Source organism: Coregonus lavaretus, assembly GCF_964263955.1.
Source record: "Coregonus lavaretus genome assembly, chromosome: 2".
Lineage (NCBI taxonomy): Eukaryota > Metazoa > Chordata > Actinopteri > Salmoniformes > Salmonidae > Coregonus > Coregonus lavaretus.
This window is the reverse complement of record NC_139989.1, coordinates 25,662,919-25,688,265: the sequence shown is the minus strand read 5'-3', so window position 1 is coordinate 25,688,265 and position 25,347 is coordinate 25,662,919. Positions and strand designations below refer to the sequence as shown.

The window sequence follows — 25,347 nt, the reverse complement described above, 5'->3', positions numbered from 1 at the left end:
TTGGCTGTCAACCATTAACTGATCCAATTGAGCTATTTTACTATAGTGGCCACCATAATAGTGGTTAGGGGGATAGGCTGTTCACCCATGCATTGTCTTTACACACTTATGCAAAGCAGGTGACTCCCATGCTACTGTTATAGGATAACCATTATCATTGTTTGCAATGCAGAACACAGTGTGTGGGATCATAACAATGAAGTGCCTAAATCTCAAACAGTCTGGCATTGAAAATCTCACTTTGTTGATGGGGGATGCGGTGATCAATCAACAGATAAGATTTCTTGAAAATATTTTTTACGACTTAATGATAGGTTCTCACTGAAAGATGAAATTGCGGACCCAACGTTAGTCATAAATCGTGGCCAAATGTTAGAAGGAACTGGCGAGGGAAAAGCCATCAACAAAAGGAAGAATTGCAGGCTCCTGTCAGCCAAGCACCACACGGGTAAACAAGTTGTTAGAGAAACACGGCTGCCCTTTCCCCAAAAATGTTTTTTTGACTAATATTCAAATGAGAGACCTTTACAATATAAGTGGTAAAGAAGAAAATGTGGTATAGGACCATACTGTCATGTACGTATTGACCCTTTTTTCTAAGATTTATTGCATATTCGTACAATGTCTGTCCTCAGATTAGAGCCGATATTCCATTATGATCAATTCTCTATACTGTACATTGTGGCCACTTTAAAAGTAGGGGAGACCGGGGATGGTTGTAACATGGGATAGTTGTAACACTTGCAATTACTCCAATCAGGAGTGAGGTAGAATCATGTGATTCACTGTGCACACGCGCAGTTTAGTCCTGAACCCTCATGTGAAAAAGCAAGTCCCTAATTATTTTGACCACATTTGTTTTTGTGATGGCACCAACTGATTTGTAGTTCCATTCACCAAACTAATATCAGGTTTATAACCAGTCTGTGTAGAGATATTTGATGCAAATTAGCAATGCTAAAGTTTTAACATTTACAGTACCTAAAATGGAAGCTAGCTAATGGCTGCAAGGGTCAGGGTTAGTTGTAACAACTAGTGAGAAAATGTTACATCTAACCCCGGGTAAAACTGAATGTTTTTGGTACATGTTTTCTTTTACTTTCAGCATGCCTAGATCATGGAAAAGAAAGACAGACAGGGGAGTACCTCTCCACACTTTGAACAAAGCTTCAAATGATGTAGCAGAGCAGGGGAAGTCAATCAGATCGGTTGGAAAGTTGTATGGCATATTTTATGTGACGCTGTACAGATTCTGCAAAGAGAGAAAGAAGCTACTGGAGAAGGGGTCGAGAGAGCTTCCTCATGTAGGCTACCGTTGTGGAAAAATTGTCTTCATGGATGAGCAGGAGCAGAAGTTGTCAGAGTATCTCTTGAGGGCAGCTGATTTATGACCACTGTGCCCACTGCTATCCAGCCCACCTCTCCAGCTGCCTCCCAGGCCACCTCTCCAGCTACCTCCCATGCCACCTCTCCAGCTGCCTTCCAGGCCACCTCTCCAACTGCCTTCCAGGCCACATCTCCAGCTACCTCCAAGGCCACCTCTCCAGCTGCCTTCCAGGCCACCTCTCCAGCCACTTCACAGGGCACCTCCCCACATGTATCAGGCTCTGGCTTTGAAACACCTGATGACTCTTCTGATTTCAACCCAGTTGATGTACGCCTCTTCCCAAAAGCAGGGCCCTGGAAAATTACAACAAGGGGTAGGAAGACGAGAAAAATGGTGGATACACCTATCAAGCAGGCACTGGAAGAAGAGCATAAGAAGTGAAGCACTCAGAAGGCAAAAAATGTTTTGCCCTTCATTAAAAAACTGCTGGAAAGAAGCAAGCCAAGACAAACCACACTGAACAACGACAAAAAACTGTCCTGCCTAAGAAGAAAGCCAAAACAAAGTACATTGAACCAGAAGATTCAGATTCCTCCAACAAGGAAAACTTCTGCATTGTGCACGGAGCACTTTAACAATTCCAAGTCCAAGGAGGTCTGGGTGGTGCTGGGAATGCAAATAATGGGCCCACCAAGCCTGTACCCCAGGACAGCCATACCACTGTCACAACTGTGACTCTGATTAAGTGAACATGTCCAACATTCAGTCACACACACACAGACAAGCACGCACACACACACACTCACACAGAAACACACACACAGAAAAACACACACACCACAAACATTCAGGTGTTTAGTTTAGCCGAGTTGTTGTTAGGTTGAGAAATACCATTTAGTGGAGTGTCAAATAATAAACACGTTATTATTTATATTTATTATTATTTCTGCCAAACAAAATGTTAAACATGGCAATGTTGCTCTTATGGTCTCAATAAAGGCATTAAATAATGAGTTGCATGTCATGATTTATGCACTTTTTCCATTCTGTTACAATTCACCCCAAGCACTGTTACAACTAACCCAGGCCTTGGGGTAAAATGTAACCCTTCACTCCTTGTATTTAAGACAACACCATGCATTTGCAGTTTGATTTAGATATATAATAACTACACCAATTTGCAAAGGACAGCTGTAGGTTGTTTGTATAAAGTTTTGAATACACTACCATAAACGATCTCTGATAAACTGACGGAAAGCTGAAAAGTGTTACAACCATGAGGTCATTTCTAAATCTTACCCTTGCCATGTGGAGTTTTTTGTTATTTAGTTTAGTATACGGCACTGTATGGTTCTTTAGAAAGCCTTAGCAACTGGCCCCCTATCGTGACATTCCTATTCTTATGAAAAGGACATGGGTCTGCAGTGTGGTTCTTTCAGGGCAACCAACACAGTGGTGTCCCACTGAGCCACAGCCTTTGTAAATACACCATAAGCCCAGAGACCATTCCAGCTTTATGTGGGTCCAATGAAACCCATATCAAAGTGGGTTAGGTGTATGGGGGTGAATGTGATCTTGAACAAAGGCTGTGTGTGATTTCCTGTGACAGAAGTGGAAACACACACACACACATCACACACATACACACGGGCACACCGAGATTGAGAAAGAGAGAAAGGGAGAGATAAATGTTTTCTTTCCTTCCATTTATAATGTAATGAATTAAATACTATATTCCACTATGATGTTACAGCAATATGGCTGCCTTTTTCAAAGACTGAAAGTTTCATAAATTGCTCAACATCATAACCCTAATACACTGTATACCTGCTTTGGTTCTCCCACTTATGGAATGCTGGAAAAGCAACATGCTGTACTGTTTTCAGTTGTTCTATAATTACTTCTCCTTTGTCAAGCTGTAGTGTACACTTCCCCATCAACTGTTGTCAAGGAAATACTGTGACACACTCTTTCTATGTTCATCACAGGAACTCTCCAAAACTACAACTTTTGTGTCACAGAGTCATTCATAGCTATTAAAGTGAGGTCTGCCATGATTAGAGAAAAAGAGAGAGAGAGAGAGAGAGAGAGAGAGAGAGAGAGAGAGAGAGAGAGAGAGAGAGAGAGAGAGAGAGGATGCTGCTGAGCTCAGCGGGGAGGGTTTATTAGTGATTGAGAGGAAGGAGCAGGACTTGATTTATGGCTCGTCAACTGGTAGCAGTTTTTCTTGCAGATAACAATTGCTCAGCATTGGGATTGTAGGACATTATCTAAGTATTGAGCGGACAAGTCTTGTTGCATTATCCCAAAGGCTCTCTGGGCTTTTATTTCCTTGTAATAACAATGTACATTGCTGCATACCCGAGGGAAGATGTTTTGAGTTGGTAACACATTGCATGCGGCAGGTAGCTTAGTGGTTAAGAGCGTAGTGCCAGTAACCGAAAGGTTGCTGGTTCTAATCCCCGAGCCGACAAGGTGAAAAATCTGTCGATGTGCCCTTGAGCAAGGCACTTAACCCTACTTGCTCCTGTAAGTCGCTCTGGATAAGAGCGTCTGCTAAATGACTAAAATGTATAATTGCATTTGCATAGCATACAGTTGAGCAGACGTGTTTTAGGATTTCCACAAATGGCGAAAACATTTTTGCAGGGTGTGGAAAGTAATGGGCCTTTTATAAACACATTTCATGCATTCTACGTCACTTACATGATAGAAGACATTAGCAGAATCTTTTTTAATACCACACAAAATGCAGGCTACTGTGCAACTCGCAATTTAGGTAGGATGCAATTTTTTATTATTGTTATTATTATTATTATTATTATTATTATTATTATTATTATTATTATTATTATTATTATTAATTTTTTTATCCTTATTATTATTGTATACCACCAGCCAATTGTCCTGGAGAAGAAAAAAAAAAAAAACTTTTGCGAAATAATGCTTTTTAGCCTAAAATACCAGTATATGGAAATACATTTGACAGGTCAAGCTTATCAGTCTATGGGTTAATTTGCAGAATTTAGTAGAATTAAATTGGCACATGTATATTCGTTATGTATCTTATTGATCACATGCACATAGCACACAGCATACAGCTATAGAGCCTTTGAGCGGAAAATCTGTCAGACAGCGCTTTTATAAGCCCAATCATTGCGCAACAATTCTAAATGCAATCGTGTGTTAAACATACAGTTGAAGTCGGAAGTTAACCTACATTTAGGTTGGAATCATTCAAACTCATTTTTCAACCACTCCACAAATTTCTTGTTTACAAACTATAGTTTTGGCAAGTCGATCAGGACATCTACTTTGTGCATGACACAAGTAATTTTTCCAACAATTGTTTACAGACAGATTATTTCACTTATAATTCACTGTATCACAATTCCAGTGGGTCAGAAGTTTACATACACTAAGTTGACTGTGCCTTTAAACAGCTTGGAAAATTCCAGAAAATGATGTCATAGCTTTAGAAGCTGCCTCTTTGCTTGACATCATGGGAAAATCAAAAGAAATCAGCCAAGAACTCAGAACAAATATTGTAGACCTCCACAAGTCTGGTTTATCCTTGGGAGCAATTTCCAAACACCTGAAGGTACCACGTTCATCTGTACAAACAATAGTACGCAAGTATAAACACCATACCGCTCAGGAAGGAGACACGTTCCTTCTCCTAGAGATGAATGTACTTTGGTGCGAAAAGTGCAAATCAATTCCAGAACAACAGCAAAGGACCTTGTGAAGATGGAGGAAACAGGTACACAAGTATCTATATCCACAGTAAAACAAGTCCTATATCGACATAACCTGAAAGGCCGCTCAGCAAGGAAGAAGCCACTGCTCCAAAACCGCCATAAAAAAGCCAGACTGCGGTTTGCAACTGCACATGGGGACAAAGATCATACTTTTTGGAGAAATGTCCTCTGGTCTGATGAAACAAAAATAGAACTGTTTGGCCATAATGACCATTGTTATGTTTGGAGGAAAAAGGTGGGTGCCGAAGAACAGCATCCCAACCGTGAAGCACGGGGGTGGCAGCATCATGCTGTGGGGGTGCTTTGCTGCAGGAGAGACTGGTGTACTTCACAAAATAGATGGCATCATGAGGAAGGAAAATTATGTGGATATATTGAAGCAACATCTCAAGACATCAGTCAGGAAGTTAAAGGTTTGTCGCAAGTGGTCTTCCAAATGGACAATGACCCCAAGCATATTTCCAAAGTTGTGGCAAAATGGCTTAAGGACAACACAGTCAAGGTATTGGAGTGGCCATCACAAAGCCCTGACCTCATTCCTATAGAAATTATGTGGGCAGAACTGAAAAAGCGTGTGCGAGCAAGGAGGCCTACAAACCTGACTCAGTTACACCAGCTCTGTCACGAGGAATGGGCCAAAATTCACCCAACTTATTGTGGGAAGCTTGTGGAACCCGAAACGTTTGACAAAGGTTAAATAATTTAAAGGCAATGCTACCAAATACTAATTGAGTGTATGTGAACTTCTGACCCCCTGGGAATGTGATGAAATAAATAAAAGCTGAAAGAAATCAATCATTCGCTCTGCTATTATTCTGACATTTCTCATTCTTAAAATAAAGTGGTGATCCTAACTGACCTAAAACAGGGAATTTTTACTAGGATTAAATGTCAGGAATTGTGAAAAACTGAGTTTAAATGTATTTGGCTAAGGTGTATGTAAACTTCCGACTTCAACTGTATATACAGTGCATCGGAATTCGGTAAGAAGGATGCACTTTGTTGCATCCTCGACTTGCATGTTCTATTAATATGAATTACCATAATCTAAATGTGATTTATGTCATTCTGAGCACCATGGGTAGATGCCCTAATCAGTTTACACACCCAATGCATATGGGTCCATTACATTTCTCAAATGTCTGGAAAATTAAAATGCTGCCTGTCAAATGTCCGGTGCCACATTTTCATAACAGAAACCCTGGTCCGGCGCCATATATATACAGTGCCTTCAGAAAGTTTTCATACCCATTGACTTTTGTTGTGTTACAGACTGAATTCAAAATGGATTAATAGATTTTTTTCTCACCCATCTACACACAATCCCCCATAATGACAAAGTGAAAACATGTTTTTAAAAATGTTTGCAAATGTATTGAAAATGAAATAAATAAATATCTATTTTACATAAATATCCACACTCCTGAGTTAATACTTTGTAGAAACACCTTTGGCAGCAATTACAGTTGTGAGTCTTTCTGGGTAAGTCTCTATGAGATTTCAACACCTGGATTGTGCAACATTTGCGCATTATTCTTTTAAAAAATCTTCAAGCTCTGTCAAATTTGTTGTTGATCATTGCTAGACAACCATTTTCAGGTCTTGCCATAGATTTTCAAGTAGATTTACGTCAAACTGTAACGTGGCCACTCAGGAACATTCACTGTCGTGTAGATTTGACGTTGTATTTTAGGTTATTGGCCTGCTGAAAAGTGAGTTAATCTCCCAGTGTCTGGTGAAAAGCAGACTGAACCAGGTTTTCCTCTAGGATGTTGCCTGTTCTTAGCTCCATTCCTTTTCTTCTTTTTTTTTCTGAAAAACTCCCCAGTCCTTAACAATTACAAGCATACCATAACATGATGCAGGCAGCCACCACTGTGCTTGTAAATATGGAGAGTGGTACTCAGTAATGTGTTGTATTGGATATGCCCCAAACAATTCACTTTGTATTCAGGACAAAAAGTGAATTGTTTGCCATATTTTTATTGCAAACAGGATGCATGTTTGGAATATTTGTATTCTGTACAGGCTTTCTTCTTTTCACTCTGTCAATTAGGTTAGTATTGGAGAGTAACTACAATGTTGTTGTTCCATCCTCAGTTTTTTATCACAGCCATTAAACTCTTTAGCTGTTTTAAAGTCACCATTGGCCTCATGGTGAAATCCCTAAGAGGTTTCCTTCCTCTACGGCATCTGAGTTAGGAAGGATGCCTGTATCTTTGTAGTGACTTGATGTATTGATACACCGCTCAAAGTGTAATTAATAACTTCACCATGCTCAAACGGACATTCAATGTCTGCTTTTTTTTTTACCCATCTACCAATAGGAGCCCTTCTTTGTGAGTCTTTGGAAAACCTCCCTGGTCTTTGTGGTTGTGTCTGTGATTGAAATTCACTGCTCGACTGAGGGACCTTATAGATAATTGTATGTGTGGGATACAGAGAGGAGCTTGTCATTCAAAAATCATATTAAACTCTATTATTGCACACAGAGTGAGTCCATGCAACTTATGTGACTTGTTAAGCAATTTTTTGATCCTGAACTTAATTAGGCATGCCATAGCAAAGGGGTTGAATACTTACTGACTCAAGACATTTCAGCTTTTAATAATATAATATGCCATTTAGCAGACGCTTTTATCCAAAGCGACTTACAGTCATGTGTGCATACATTTTTAGGTATGGGTGGTCCCGGGAATCGAACCCAATACCCTGGCGTTACAAGCACCATGCTCTACCAATTGAGCTACAGAGGACCATTTGTAAACATTTCAACAACAAAAAATGTCCACTTTGACATTATGGGGTATTGCGTTTCAATCAATTTTATCAATTTTATATTCAGGCTGTAACACAACAAAATGTGGAAAAAGTCTAGGGTCGTGAATAGGGCTGTTGCGGTGTCCGTATTAACACCACACCGGCGGTCACAAGTCATGAAGGCAGTCAAATTCCACATAACCGTTTAGTCATGGTAATTAGGCTTCTCCAAGTTCTGATGCTGATGATGGTCATTAGTAGCCTACCAAACTTGCTAACTGCCTGGTAATCAACACTCTATTGTCCCTCTAATCACTCTGACATAAATGCTAATGTTTCAAAAATCGAATCAAAGCTCATGTTGCGCAACATTTCTAAAGGCTTTGCAATTGCGCGAGAAAACAGAGTGATGGCCTCTACTAAATAGAGGAGGATCCCATCAGCTTTCTATAGACTAGGCATACTATATTTATTTCTCTACTTTCTTAATATTAAGCACATTGTTTATCTTTACAATAGGAGTATAGCCTACCTGGCTGGCATGAAAATGAACCACAGGAAAAGCATCCTCCATTCACGATTTAAGTGCATATATGACATATTTTTTCCGCTGCCACTGTTTTGAGACAGGTTCATGATAATGGTCCATTCTAAATCTAAACAAATTTCACACATACAGTGGGGAGAACAAGTATTTGATACACTGCTGATTTTGCAGGTTTTCCTACTTACAAAGCATGTAGAGGTCTGTAATTGTTATAATAGGTACACTTCAACTGTGAGAGACGGAATCTAAAACAAAAATCCAGAAAATCACATTGTATGATTTTTAAGTACTTAATTTGCATTTTATTGCATGACATAAGTATTTGATACATCAGAAAAGCAGAACTTAATATTTGGTACAGAAACCTTTGTTTGCAATTACAGAGATCATACGTTTCCTGTAGGTCTTGACCAGGTTTGCACACACTGCAGCAGGGATTTTGGCCCACTCCTCTATACAGACCTTCTCCAGATCCTTCAGGTTTCGGGGCTGTCGCTGGGCAATACAGACTTTCAGCTCCCTCCAAAGATTTTCTATTGGGTTCAGGTCTGGAGACTGGCTAGGCCACTCCAGGACCTTGAGATGCTTCTTACGGAGCCACTCCTTAGTTGCCCTGGCTGTGTGTTTCGGGTCGTTGTCATGCTGGAAGACCCAGCCACGACCCATCTTCAATGCTCTTACTGAGGGAAGGAGGTTGTTGGCCAAGATCTCGCGATCCATGGCCCCATCCATCCTCCCCTAAATATGGTGCAGTCGTCCTGTCCCCTTTGCAGAAAAGCATCCCCAAAGAATGATGTTTCCACTGCCACGCTTCACGGTTGGGATGGTGTTCTTGGGGTTGTACTCATCCTTCTTCTTCCTCCAAACACGGTGAGTGGAGTTTAGACCAAAAAGCTCTATTTCTGTCTCATCAGACCACATGACCTTCTCCCATTCCTCCTCTGGATCATCCAGATGGTCATTGGAAAACTTCAGACGGGCCTGGACATGCGCTGGCTTGAGCAGGGGGACCTTGTGTGCGCTGCAGGATTTTAATCATCCATGACGGCGTAGTGTGTTACTAATGGTTTTCTTTGAGACTGTGGTCCCAGCTCTCTTCAGGTCATTGACCAGGTCCTGCCGTGTAGTTCTGGGCTGATCCCTCACCTTCCTCATGATCATTCATGCCCCACGAGGTGAGATCTTGCATGGAGCCCCAGACCGATGGTGATTGACCGTCATCTTGAACTTCTTCCATTTTCTAATAATTGCGCCAACAGTTGTTGCCTTCTCACCAAGCTGCTTGCCTATTGTCCTGTAGCCCATCCCAGCCTTGTGCAGGTCTACAATTGTATCCCTGATGTCCTTACACAGCTCTCTGGTCTTGGCCATTGTGGAGAGGTTGGAGTCTGTTTGATTGAGTGTGTGGACAGGTGTCTTTTATACAGGTAACGAGTTCAAACAGGTGCAGTTAATAGAGGTAATGAGTGGAGAACAGGAGGGCTTCTTAAAGAAAAACTAACAGGTCTGTGAGAGCCGGAATTCTTACATTTTAGATTTTAGTCATTTAGCAGACGCTCTTATCCAGAGCGACTTACAGTTAGTGCATACATTACTTATTATATATATATGTATATATATTTATTTATTTTCATACTGGTCCCCCGTGGGAATCAAAACCACAACCCTGTCGTTGCAAACGCCATGCTCTACCAACTGAGCTACATCCCTGCCGGCCATTCCCTCCCCTACCCTGGACGACGCTGGGCCAATTGTGCGCCGCCCCATGGGTCTCCCGGTCGCGGCCGGCTACTGGTTGGTAGGTGATCAAATACTTATGTCATGCAATAAAATGCAAATTAATTACTTAAAAATCATACAATGTGATTTTCTGGATTTTTGTTTTAGATTCCGTCTCTCACAGTTGAAGTGTACCTATGATAAAATAAATAACTTCTTAAAATTAAGCACATTAATCCGCTTTACAAGGGGTTTAGAGCCTATCTGGCATACATAAGCAGCGCATGAGTTTCAAGTTTGGGGAAGATCATTTTCACCGTAAAAATGCACCTTTATAATAAAAGCATTACATGCATAATCGCATTTGCGGTCTCTTTTGATGATGGTGTTTTCCCACTAATGGAACATTCGCGCTTGTAGCCTACTGCCATGTGTGCATTGCTGTGCTTATAATGTGAAGAAATAGCCTAATAGTTGATCAACGTTTTAAGCTAAACGTTCTGATCTGTTGCGTCAGTCACATTGCGTAAAAACGTTTTTGGGGATGCTAGTGGTTGTATTAATTTGGGATCTATTGCACCCCACAACTATCCCAGACTATGTTTGGAATATTTATTTATTGCACAGAATAGAATAGGTCAACGTTTGTACTATGGGGGATAGTAGATTGACATAGGCTAGCGCTTTTGCTGTTCGTTAGGCCTACTCATCTTGTTGGCTGACGAAAAGTAAATGTGGACAGTTCTTCCAATATATTTAATATGCACCTCGGAATTGGATAAGGATGCGCGCAGTTGCGTCCCCGATGTGTCTGTCTTCACTTGTAGCCTGTGAGAAAGACCTGATAAGGTGATGGAGAGCCATGTGCATGAGAGGCGCTTCAGATTGCGCAGCACTCAGGGATTGCGCAGCACTCTGGGTCGCAAAAGGCATTGATTGTTTTAGGGTGCATTACGGCCACAAAGGGGATGCTGCTATGAAATTTGAGGCATTATCAAGTGCTTGTCTAATTGTGAATGAGAGACTATTGAAGTGTGTACAGCCTGCGCAAAAAAACAAAGCAGAGCTCATGCCTTTCAAGCGACTTTTTTAAAATCATCACAAACATTAGTCTCATCATGCAGCCTTGCAATGTATTACAAATCTAAACATATAGCCCAATGTTTGTAGAACAACTAAAGTTACATGAACAACTCTAAATTAAGCATATAGGAGTACGTATTTCTTTGTTAACCACTAAAATAGACTACATTTTCTTAATTTCATGCTTTTCAGACCTGTCTAAAATAAATAATGGATTTATTGTGAAGGTGTAGGCCATATTACACAGATTTATTAGACTTTTTTAAATGTAGATGTTCCAAAAGTCTGCTTCAGTGGCTTGTAGGCTATGTGTGGAAGCCAGGACAGGCTAAATGTGTTTATGTTAATTAACGGTCAATTACCGTGAGATCGATAGTTACCGGCTGACAAAATTTTGTGACCGCCACAGCCCTAGGCGTGAATACTTTCTGAAGTGAGTTACAAAATTATTGGGACAGTGGACATGTTGTTGTTGTTTTGACTCTGTACTCCAGCACTTGGATTTGAAATGGTACAATGACTATGAGGTTAAAATGCAGACTGTCAGCTTTAAAGCTGTAATATATAACTTTTTGGTCGACCTGACAAAATGAATATAGAAATGTGAGTTATAGATCTGTCATTCTCATTGAAATCAAGTATAAGAAGCAGTAGATCTGTTCTATTTGTGATATTTCTACGCTTCCCGTTTTTTCATTTTTGCGTCTTTTACTTTGGTTTTGTACACCAGCTTCAGCTTGGTTATGGAAAATATACATTATTTCACAGCGGTTTAGGTGGTAAAATTATTCTCTACAATATACTTTATTGTTTTGTCACATAAACTGAAATTAGGCAAACTATTAGAATTTTAGCAACCAGGAAATGACGGAGCGATTGCTGCATAGCACATCTTTATTTGGAGGGTATTTTCATCCATATCGGGTGAACCGTTTAGAAATTACAGCATCCACATTAATGTAGAAGTGTTCAGAAACATATTCTATTCTTATTTAGAATAAATACACTTTCCAGTGACACTGACTGTGCAAATTGACAGCTGCAACCAACCATAGAAATATAATCCATAGATGGCAATTCCCATTCAAGTCAGGACTGGAAACCAGTGCTAGTTTACCCATGATCTTAACAGTCAAAGTGCCAGGGTTAGAGGCTCCAACATTCTTATATGGGGGGGGGGGGGGGGGGGGGCAGTATGAAAAATGTATGCACTCACTAATTGGAAGTCGCTCTGGATAAGAGCGTCTGCTAAATGACTAAAATGTAAATGTAAAAAATTATGTCTATAGCCACAATACAATCTGTTCTATATTTGCCCGACTGTAAGTGCTTGTAGTAAAACACTTTTTTTTTAAAAGCTATTGATCCTCTGTGGCTAAATGATGCTCTCTCGTGTAGTATTTTGAATGATTTTATTTATGTCGGTCATAAAGAAAATGTTGGCAAAATGATTTGCTGCAGCACCCCCAGCACCTCTATTTCCTGTGGCTATGCATTGCTGATGCACTATATATAGATTTTTTTGTTATCAAGTTAGTGGTGGTTTTTGTACAGCTTGTACATAACTCACATTTTCTTTTTAACATTGTTAGCAGGAAATGTTCCAAAAGTATGGAAATCAGCTCTTGTGCTGCCACTCCATTAGGGTGTGGATAGTAGTGATCTTAATAATTATTGCCAAATTTCAAGGCTTCCATCTTGAATCCTTGGTAAATGTACAACTTTGCTCTTTTTTAATCTGAGAAATGTATTTTGAATGTAAACTAATCTGGGTTTATGCCTGGGCATAGCAGTATTACAGCAACCACGTTAGTTGTTAATAGTATTGTCAATGCATTAGACACTACAATTATATGTGCCACTTTTTTGTGGACCTGTCAAAAGCTTTTGATACTGTTATATTGAAAATATGTTGTCCAGCCTCAGCTCTGGCGCCTGTTCATGGTTTCATGATTATCTTAGTGACAGAACTGGGGTTAAGTCTGAATTTCTTGAAGTACATAAAGGTGTACCACAGGGGTCGATTTTGGGACCTGTTCTCTTCACTATTTATATAAACACCATTGGTCAATCTGTAAAAAAAAATATATAATAATAATCTACAGTGGGGGAAAAAAGTATTTAGTCAGCCACCAATTGTGCAAGTTCTCCCACTTAAAAAGATGAGAGAGGCCTGTAATTTTCATCATAGGTACACGTCAACTATGACAGACAAAATGAGAAAAAAAAATCCAGAAAATCACATTGTAGGATTTTTAATGAATTTATTTGCAAATTATGGTGGAAAATAAGTATTTGGTCACCTACAAACAAGCAAGATTTCTGGCTCTCACAGAAAATGTTTGACCTGTGTCATTGCCAACAAAGGCTATATAACAAAGCATTGAGAAACTTTTGTTATTGACCAAATACTTATTTTCCACCATAATTTGCAAATAAATTCATTAAAAATCCTACAATGTGATTTTCTGGAGAAAAAAAAAACTAATTTTGTCTGTCATAGTTGACGTGTACCTATGATGAAAATTACAGCCCTTTCTCATCTTTTTAAGTGGGAGAACTTGCACAATTGGTGGCTGACTAAATACTTTTTTTCCCCACTGTATATGCGGATGATACTATTATGTATGCTATTGCCCCAGCTGTTGATCTGGTTATATCAAAACTACAGTCAGATTTTATAGCTATTCAGGAATCCCTTACTGATTTAAAAATGGTGCTTCATACTAACACTAAATAGATGTTCTTTTCAAACTCTCGTAAAAATGTTTCAAATGAACTACACGTTCACTCATTAGATGGTTCTCCAATCTAACGTTTTCCTGCATATAAATACTTAGGCATGTGTATTGATATGGATTTGACGTTTAAAAAACATATAGTTGAGCTGGTTAAGAAGCTAAGGTTTAAAGTTGGCTTTTTCTACAGAAACAGATTGTGCCTTTCTCTAAGGAGTAGGAAGCAGATTATTCAGTCAACCTTTCTATCTGTCCTTGATTATGGTGATATTATTTATCAAGGTGCAGCTGCTACTACTCTTAAACCTTTGGATGCCATCTACCATAGTGCCCTTTGTTTTGTTACATGTGACAGTTTTGATACTGTCACGATCGTCGAACACAGAGGACCAAGGCGCAGCGTGGAATGCGAACATACTTTTATTTTTAATGATCACACGAACAAAACGATACGTGACGTCCTTGGCAATAGACACAAACCAAACACGGAACAAGATCCCACAAACACTGTGGAAAAACAGGCTACCTAAGTATGGTTCCCAATCAGAGACAACAAGCAACAGCTGATTCACGTCTGATTGAGAACCACACCGGCCAACATAGAAACAAATGAACTAGATAAACAACCTAGCACACAAAACACATAAAAACAACCCACCCTGGCTCAACATAACAGAGTCCCAGAGCCAGGGCGTGACAGTACCCCCCCCCAAAGGCGCGGACTGCAACCGCGCCAAACATAAACCGAACAGGGGAAGGCCGGGTGGGCATTCCTCCTCGGAGGCGGTTCCGGTCTGGCCCTGCTGGCTGGATCTGGACTGGACATCGGTGGAGCGGATCGCTCAGGCTCCGATGTGGAGAAGCTGAACGGTACCTGACCAGGTACCGGTGACCCAGGCACGGGCTGTGCCGGACTGACGACGCGCACCACAGGCTTGGTGCGGGAAGCAGGGACGGGCCGAACCGGGCTGACGAAGCGCACCACAGGCTTGGTGCGGGGAGCAGGGACGGGCCGAACCGGGCTGACGAAGCGCACCACAGGCTTGGTGCGGGGAGCAGGAACGGGCCGGACCGGGCTGACGAAGCGCACCACAGGCTTGGTGCGGGGAGCAGGAACGGGCCGGACCGGGCTGACGATGCGCACCACAGGCTTGGTGCGGGGAGCAGGAACGGGCCGGGCCGGGCTGGCGACGCGCACCATTGGCTTGGTGCGGGGAGCAGGAACAGGCCGGGCCGGGCTGGCGACGCGCACCACAGTCTCGGTGCGAGGGACAGGAACAAGCCGGACCGTACTGGGGACACACACCACTGGCCCTACGCGGGGATCAGGAACGGGCCAGACCGGACTGGCAACACACCCCAGTACCTCTCGCCGTGCCTCTACATTCTCCTTCCCCCTGGTGACCAGTGACTCCCGTAACCTGGCGGCCTCCTTTGCCAACCAGCTGAACCACTCTATCCCGGCCTCCTGCTGCCCCGTCGTCCACGGCGTGAGCCCCCCCCTAAACATTTTCTGGGCGTCTCTCCTCCCCGTGGGCCAGGCCTCCATGGCTCTCGCCAGACTCTCGCTCCTCTGCTCCCAAGTCCAGCCTCTCTCTTCCTCACGCTGCTTGACCCAGTCGAGGTTGATATCCTTTAGAGCCCTCTCTGGCGTTGGCTCCTGGACATGCTGCTTGGTCCAGTTATGGTGGGATCTTCTGTCATGATCGTCGAACACAGAGGACCAAGGCGCAGCGTGGAATGCGAACATACTTTTATTTTTAATGATCACACGAACAAAACGATACGTGACGTCCTTGGCAATAGACACTAACCAAACACGGAACAAGATCCCACAAACACTGTGGAAAAACAGGCTACCTAAGTATGGCTCCCAATCAGAGACAACAAGCAACAGCTGATTCACGTTGCCTCTGATTGAGAACCACACCGGCCAACATAGAAACAAATGAACTAGATAAACAACCTAGCACACAAAACACATAGAAACAACCCACCCTGGCTCAACATAACAGAGTCCCACAGCCAGGGCGTGACAGATACTCATCACTGCATCCTGTATCAAAAGGTTGGCTGGCTGTTGAAGTATAGACACCTGAGTTGCTTAACCCATTCACAGGATTGGTTAACTCTTGAGGTTCCTAGGGTCTCCACTGAGCAAGGTACATTTGCTTTTAGTTTTATTGCACCGTATTGCTGGAACAAAATTCTAAATACATTTCATCTTGATGTTCTGTGGTGCTGTTCAGGCAATTTTAAGTATTGATTGGTGACTTATTTGTGGAGGAATGTCACTCTTTTTCTGGGTGATTTGTTACGGATTATTTGTGCTTCCCATGACTGTGTTTTTGTATTTAAATGTGTATATATAGTTTGGGTATAATGTGTATATTAATGTTGTATATTCAGGGCACATTTGTAAATGAGACCTAGGTCTCAATATATATTCCCTGTTAAAATAAAGGTTAAATAAAACATGTATAAGATACCACACTAAGATATATTGCAATCAGTAAAGGAAGGTTTATGATTTGCACACATATTTAATGTATCAAGTGAATGCATAATGGATTGTCCCCATAAAGTGCTGGGCATTATGGGTATTGTGGACCAGCATACAAAACCATTTTTGTTTTACTGTTTTGAAAATCTTGAGAGAAATAGAACATGGCAGAAATTAGGATTTGGGGGTTTGCTAGTACTCAAAGTAAAATCTATGCAATGCCCCCAAATGATATTTAATTTTGCCTAAGTAAAGTTGTATGCATGCAAGTCATTGTTATTTTATTGTGTTCAGTCCTTTGACACACTGACAAGTGAAAATGCAAAAGTAGCTTTTTCCTCCTCTGGTGTGTCACATAAGAAAATGAATGCTTTGCTTGCATTCATTAATGCAAAATAGACGAGTAGGCGGTTCTTGAAGTAGTCTTGAAAATAGTTTTTCCCTTAATAGTATTCCCTTAACTCCATGCAGGTTTATTGTCACGAGTCTTGTCCTGGAGGCAGAACTGAGTGATTTCCCCTTAGATAGACCAGCTGCAAAGTCAAAATTGGCTATATTGTAAAAATTCATGAAAACTAAAATTAGCTTTTTGGTCTTAATTTAAGGTTAGGGTTAGGCATTACGGATTTGATGACATTTTGGCTGTGCCAGCTAGTGACCACTCTGAAGACCTACCTCCAGAACAAGATTCATGATGAAAAACGCTAACTTGCTTCTTCCATCTTCCCTGCCTCCTTCCACTAACTAATTACTGCAGCACACAGGCTTGAAATCACTGCCCCTAATTTTTTTAATTAAGCACCGCCTTCGTCCAATCCTGATTCGTCCAAATAATCAGTGACATAAACCCCAGCCATTCTATTACAGCCCTGACATATTCTCTCTGTTTACACGCATAATCTTACCACTAAAGATTAACGTCTAGTGTAAGCTTGAAAGCAGAACCCTTTCTGTGAATTTATTTGGATCTTTGGAATGAATCACAGCAGCTCTGAATATTGCTCATGAGGCCTCCCCAAGTTGTGAATTCATGACAAAAAAGTTTTCCCTTGAAGACATTTGAGATTCTCAACAGGGCAAGATAACACAAAACCTATTCATCATACTTAATTTGGAGTGAACATGTAGAAGATTCCTTCCTCAACCTAACCCATCTCTATCTCAGCAGGAGACTAACCACAAGTCCCTTTAAAGAGATGATTTAGCACAACAAACTCCTAATCATTGCCCAAGAAACCTTTTTTCTCTACAGCTTGTTTATGCCCTTCACCTAGCTACTTGTACTAACAGACACAGGGGTGAGAAGCAGACAGGAGACCTGGGCTTTGTCCCAAATGGCACCCTATTCCATATTTAGTGCACTTCGTTTGACCAAAGCTCTTTGGGCCCTGGTCAAAACTAGCACACTATATAAGGAATAGGGTGCCATTTGGGACGCAGACCTGGTCAACAAATCTCACTCTACTGAATTATTCACTGTGTAATAACTCTGCTACTTTAATCTCTACTACTAATGAGGAAAATCTAATGATAGCCCTTATGATTCCCGGCCTAATAATAGTGTATGTTTTCTGTAGATGCCATGGTCTCTATGGCCTGGAAATCATCTAGGCCAGGGATGGACAACTTTGATAGGGGTGGGGGCCACAAAAAATCATAAGGGGCCACAGTTGCTCGCGAGTCTGCGTACCCACATCCATTTAGTGAAATTTGACACATTTTGTCATGTGGCGTAGAGAAAATGTTGCAGTTTTAAAGAAAATGTCCTGCAATTCTACAGTTTTTAATATGATATCTGAGTGAGACTGATTAACAAAATCAATGGGGGCCCCCTGGCCGGTAATTCGACCATGATTACTATGTTTAGAAAGCTGGCCGCTTGACTTACCAATCAAAACTTTTTTTGCTGACATAGGCAAATTGACTATCAGTGACTGACATAACAAGAAAAATGGCTTATGCACAACCAAATGTCAAAATTGCACCTTGTGCATTGTACTATTCTAACTCACAACAGTAAGTTGATCTGAGGGCCTTCAAAAGGAGGGCCGCCAGTTGCCCATTCCTGATCTAGGTCTATCACTGAAAATGTGCCCCATATTGTGTTAGGGGAAAAGAGAGCCTGACGGCTGTGATGCGAAAAGTGGTGGTGAGGCGATGTGTTAGTGGCTTGCCGTGCAGTTCAGACTTATTGCAATTCAGTACTATAAGGCTATAAGGTGCATGTCCTCTGTCTTTTATTGCTGTCAACATTATCCCTCCCTCGTTACTATGATGTTCTGACAGCTTTACAAGTGCCATCATTTAAATTAATTCCTGCTGGGTCATTGATCCACTCACCACACGGATGCTGTGTGTGGCTGCTATGGAAATGTACGTCTGACATATCCTAAAACACTCATGAAAATATATGTTTCAAAAACACAACTCATTATGATATTAACATGGTGGGATATAGTCCGTAGGATTGAAGCTAACTGAAAGAGTGTCAATTGGTAATAGCGGGCTGATTTCAAGGGACAGAGAACTCTGATAGCGCTGAAGAGATGGATAGCTGCCGTCTTACGGGCTCCTGACCAATTGTACTATTTTCAGTTTTTCTTACGCTGATCTAAACTTTTTTTGTACAGAATCATTCCGCCATCATTTCCTATGACCAAAAACAGTTTCTGGACATCAGAACACTACTGCTCATCCCGGACCAGGCCCTAATCCCCGGGACTCGAAAGAGGAAGAGACGACGCAAGAGAGGCAAACGAGAGGGCTCCCTGATGAGACTGCGTTGACGAGTAAGTAAACCGCCTCTACCCTCAGTTCTATTGGCGAACGTACAATCACTAGAGAACTAACTGGACGAGCTCCGTTCGAGACTATCCTATCAACGGAACCTGAAGAACTGTAATATCCTATGTTTCTTGGAGTCGTGGCTGAACAAGGACCTGGATAATATAAATCTAGTACTTTTTCTATGCATCATCAAGACCGAAATGGCAGCTTCGGGTAAGGTTAAAGGGGGGAGGTTTGTATCTCTTTGTTAAAAACAGCTGGTGCACAATTTCTAATGTTAAGGTAGTCTCAAGGTTTTGCTCGCCTGAGTTGAAAAACGTAATGATAAACTGCAGCCCAAGAGAGTTTTCATCTGTATTTTTTGTAACTGTCTATTTAACACCACAAACTAATGCTGGCACTAAGACCACACTCAACGAGCTGTATAGGGCCATAAGCGAACAATAAAATGCACATCCAGAGGCGGCGCTCCTAGTGGCCAGCGATTTTAATGCAGGGAAACTGAAATCTGTCCTACCTCATTTTTACCAGCATGTCACCTGTGCAACTAGAGGCAAAACAACTCTAGATCACCTTTACTCGACACATAGAAACACATACAAAGCTCTCCCTCGCCCTTCATGTGGCAAATCTGACCATAACTCTATCCTCCTGATTCCTGATTACAAGCAAAAACTCAAACATGAAGTACCAGTGACACGCTCAATAGAGAAGGGGATGATTGGCTAGCACAGACTAGAATATGTTCCGTGATTCATCCGATAACATTGAGGAGTTTAAGTGCATCAACGATGTCGTCCCAACAGTGACTGTGCGTACATATCCCAACCAGAACCCTTGAATTACAGGCAATATCTGCACTGAGCTAACGGCTAAAGCTGCCACTTTCAAGGAGTGGGACACTAATCCGGACACTTATTAGAAATCCCACTACTACTACCGACGAGCCATCAAACAGTAAAAACGTCAATACAGGACTAAGATCGAATCCTACTAAGCCGGCTCTGACGCTCGTCAGATGTCGCAGGGCTTGCAAACTATCACGGAGTACAAAGGGAAACCCAGCCGCGAGCTTCCCAGTGACACGAGCCAACTAGACAAGCTAAATTCCTTCTATGCTCGCTTCGAGGCAAGCAAAACTGAAACATGCATGAGAGCACCAGATGTTTCGGGTGACTGTGTGATCTCACTCCCTGTAGCCTATGTGAGTAAGAACTTTAAAACTGGTAACAGGGCCAGACAGATTACCAGGACGCGTACTCAGAGCATGCGCTGCCAGCTGGCAAGTGCCTTCACTGATATTTTCACCTCTCGTTGACGCAGTCTGTAATACCTACAGTACATGTTTCAAGCAGACCACCATAGTCCCTGTGCCCAATAACGCCAAGGTAACCTGTCTAAATGACTATCATCTGTAGCCATGAAATGCTTTGAAATGCTGGTCATGGTTCACAAAAATACCATCATCCCAGACACCATGGACCCACTCCAATTCACACACTGTTCCAACAGATCCACAGATGACACAATCTCTATTGCACTCCACAAGGCCCTCTCCCACCTGGACAAGAGGAACACCTACGTGAGAATGCTGTTCATGGACTATAGCTCAGCGTTCAACACCATAGTGCCCTCCAAGCTCATCATTAAGCTCAGGAGCCTGGGACAGAACACCTCCTTTTGCCTAATACAGGTGTATTTGATATATTTGGGGAGTTTCTCCCATTCTTTGTTGCAGATCCTCTCAAGCTCTGTCAGGTTGGATGGGGAGCTTCGCTGCACATCTATTTTCAGGTCTCTCCAGAGATGTTTGATCGGGTTCAAGTAAGGGCTCTGGCTGGGCCACTCAAGGACATTCAGAGACCTGTCCCGAAGCCTCCTGCGTTGTCTTGGCTGTGTGCTTAGCATCGTTGTGAATGCTTAATTACAAGCCCATAACCAACAATGCAGTTTTAAGAAAAACAATGCAAATAGTCTGGGTAGCCATTTGATTAGCTGTTCAGGAGTCTTATGGCTTGGGGGTAGAAGCTGTTAAGAAGCCTTTTGGACCTAGATTTGGCACTCCCGTAACGCTTGCGATGCCTTAGCAGAGAGAACAGTCTTTGACTAGGGTAGGCCTACCACTTCTCAACCCAGTGTTGAGGATCAGTGTGGCAGATGTGTTGTTACCTACCCTTACCACCTGGGGGCGGCACGTCAGGAAGTCCAGGATCCAGTTGCAGAGGGAGGTGTTAAAGTTTGCTGTTACTTACAACAGTCATGCTAAACACATTAGCGCACGTTAGCTCAACCTTCCCGTAAACGGGACACCAATCTCATAGAGGTTGTACCAGGGTCCTTAGCTTAGTGTTGAGCTTTGAGGGCACTATGGTGGTGAACGCTGAGCTGTAGTCAATGAATAGCATTCTCACGTAGGTGTTCCTTTTGTCCAAGCGGAAAGGGCAGTGTGGAGTGCAATAGAGATTGCATCATCTGTGGATCTGTTGGGGCGGTATCCTAATTGGAGTTGGTCTAGGGTTACTGGGATAATGGTGTTGATGTGAGCCATGACCAGCCTTTCAAAGCACTTCATGGCTACAGATTTGAGTGCTATGGGTCTGTAGTCATTTAGGCACGTTACCTTAGTGTTCTTGGGCACATGGACTATGGTGGGCTGCTTGAAACATGTTGGTATTACAGACTCGGTCAGGGACAGGTTGAAAATGTAATTGAAGAGACTTGCCAGTTGGTCAGCGCATGCTCTGAGTACACGTCCTGGTAATCCGTCTGGCCCTACGGATTTGTGAATGCTGACCTGTTTAAAGGTCTTACCCACATCGGCTACGGAGTGTGTGATCACACAGTCGTCCGGAGCAGCTGATGCTCTCATGCATGTTTCAGTGTTGCTTGCCTCGAAGCGAGCATAGAATTAAGTTAGCTCGTCTGGTATGCTCGTGTCACTGGGCAGCTTGTGGCTGTGCTTCCCTATGTAGTCTGTAATAGATTGCAAGCCCTGCCACATCCGACAAGCGTCGGAGCCGGTGTAGTACTATTCAATCTTAGTCCTGTATTGACGCTTTGCCTGTTTGATGGTTCATCGGAGGGCATAGCGGGATTTCTTATAAGCGTCCGGGTTAGAGTCCCGCTCCTTGAAAGTGGCAGGTCTACCCTTTAGCTCAGTGTGAAAGTTGTCTGTAATCCATGGCTTCTGTTTGGGGTCTGTACGTACAGTCACTATGGGGACGACGTCATCTATGCACTTATTGATGAAGCCAGTGACTGATGTGGTGTACTCCTCAATGCCATCGGAAGAATCCCGGAACATGTTCCTGTCTGTGCTAGCAAAACAGTCCTGTAGCTTAGCATCTGCGTCATCTGACCACTTCTTTATTGACCGAGTCACTGGTGCTTCCTGCTTTAGTTTTTGCTTGTAATACGGAATCAGGAGGATAGAATTATGGTCACATTTGCCAAATGGAGGGCGAGGGAGAGCTTTGTACGCGTCTCTGTGTGTGGAGTCAAGGTGGTCTAGAGTTTTTTTTCCCCTCTGGTTGCACATTTAACATGCTGGTAGAAATGAGGTAAAACTGATGTAAGTTTCCCTGCATTAAAGTCCCCGGCCACTAGGAGCACCGCGTCTGGATGAGCGTTCCTGTTTGCTTATGGTCTTATACAGCTCATTGAGTGCGGTCTTAGTGCCAGCATCGGTTTGTGGTGGTAAATAGACAGCTACGAAATATACAGATGAAAACTCTCTTGGTAAATAGTGTGGCTACAGCTTATCATGAGATACTCTACCTCAGCCGAGCAAAACCTCAAGACTTCATTAGTATTAGATTTCGTGCACCAGCGGTTGTTTACAAATATACACAGACCGCCACCCCTTGTCTTACAGGAGTTAGCCGTTCTATCCTGCCGATGTAGCGTATATCCCTCCAGCTGTATGTTATCCATGTCTTCAGTCAGCCACGACTCGGTGAAACATAAGATATTACAGTTTTTAATGTCCGTTTGGTAGGATATTCGTAATCGTAGCTCATCTATTTTGTTATCCAATGATTGTACGTTTGCTAATAGGACTAATGGTAGAGGCAGATTACCCACTCGCCGGCGGATCCTTACATGGCACCCCGACCTACGTCCCCGATCTCTTTGTCTCTTTCTCCTGCGAATGATGGGGATTTGGGCCTTGTTGGGTGCCTGAAGTAAATCCTTCGCGTTCGATTCGTTAAATAAAAAATCTTCTTCCAGTACGAGGTGAGTAATCGCTGTCCTGATATCCAGAAGAGACGGTGCCAGTCATAAGAGACGGTGCCAGAAACATTATGTACAAAATAAGTTACAAATAACGTGAAAAAAACACACACAATTGCACAATTGGTTAGGAGCCCGTAAAACGACAGTTATCTCCTCCGGCACAATTATCCTACTGGTGTTACAGGTGTGCCAAGCTTGTAGCGTCATACCCAAGAAGACTCAAGTCTGTAACCGCTGTTAAAGGTGCTTCAACAAAGGGTCTGAATACTTATGTAAATGTAATATTTCAGTTTTATAAGTTTGCAAAAAAATCTAAAAACCTGTTTTTGCTTTTTCGTTATGGGCTATTGTGTGTAGATTGATAAGGGGAAAAACATTTTGATCAATTTTAGAATAAGGCTGAAATGTAACAAAATGTGGAAAAAGTCAAGGGGTCTGAATACTTTCCAATGCACCGTATAGACAGCCTATAGGGAGGAGGTCAGTGATCTGGCAGTGTGGTGCCAGGACAACAACCTCTCCCTCAACGTCAACAAGCCAAAGGAGCTGATCGTGTACTACAGGAAACGGAGGGCCGAGCATGCCCCCATCCACATCGACGGGGCTGTAGTGGAGTGGGTCAAGAGCTTCAAGTTCCACAGTGTCCACAGTGTCCACGTCCCTGCCATCCAGGACCTCTATACCAGGTGGTGTCAGAGGAAGGACCCTACAAATTGTCAAAGACTCCAGCCACCCAAGTCATAGACTGTTCTCTCTCCTACTGCACGGCAAGCGGTACCGATGCACCAAGTCTGGAACCAACAGGTCCCTGACCAGCTTCTAACCCAAAGCCATAAGACTACTAAATATTGTACTTAGTTAAATAGTTAACCAATAGCTACCCCGACTATCTGCATTGACACTATTTGCGCTAACTCTTTTGACTCATCACATATGCTGCTCCTACTGTTTATTTTTATTATTATCTATAGTCACTTTATCCCTACCTATTTGTACATATCTACCTCAATTACCCCGTGCTTTTGCACATCGACTCGGTATTGGTACCCTTTGTATATAGCCAAGTTATCATTACTCATTGTGTATTTATTCTTTGCGTTATTATTTTCTATAATGTATTTTTCTCTCCTCATTGTTGGATAGGTCCCATAAGTAAGCATGTGACAAATACAATTTGTTTTGATGCTCTATTACTACTACAGCTCTCCCTCTCTTTTCTTTCTCTTCTCCCTCCCTCTCTCATCCTATTTTCTACCTCTCCCTCCATTTAACACTGGTTCAATTCTTCCCGAGCTCTTGGCTACATGATTTATGACACGCTCCCATGCTATAAATAACACAATGTATAACATCCTTACCTTGCCAACATACTGTGGGTCTGACCCCATGTACTCCTCCAGCACAAAGAACTGGTTCCACACCCAGCCCCTCTTGACTCTCTGAAACCCAGATGCCCCATTCCTCATCGAGCCCGCCAGGCTCCTTGGATTCTCCTTTCCCAGTCTGCTCCTGCTCAGTGGTGGGCCTGGCGGGCGTACTAAAGACAGGGAACCTTTGTCGAAGACAAACCAAAGGAACAGCAGCAGGCAGTTCCTTGTAAGCATTGGCGGTCTGTGAGGTTGAGGTCTCCAAGGTAAAGTCCCACAGAAGGAAAGCCAGATCAACAACTGTAAGAACCAGAGAGATGAATCCGTGTAGGGGAGAGTGGACTGGATGTAGCCAAGATGAGGAGCCTCTGGCCTGGTTAGTTTGCCTGTCACACTCAACGATTAATGGAGCTCATCACCTGGAAGAGGAAAAGCACAAAGAAACGTTAAGATCCTTTCTGTATCCAATATTTCAATGAGTCACCTGTTGGATAATGGTAGTGGACCCCATTTACACAA

General features: G+C 42.4%; 1 protein-coding gene across 1 annotated transcript in view; it reads right to left on the bottom strand.

Annotated features, from left to right (window-relative positions):
* Window positions 1-25,065, bottom strand: part of LOC311147624 (cadherin-12-like) — a gene marked incomplete at both ends in the record, with an annotated part of 105,731 nt that extends 80,666 nt beyond the window's left edge. The window contains 1 exon segment of the mRNA XM_084184358.1: window positions 24,820-25,065. Within this exon segment, the coding sequence (XP_084040484.1) occupies window positions 24,820-25,065 (246 nt within the window).
* Window positions 25,066-25,347: the final 282 nt, after the last annotated feature.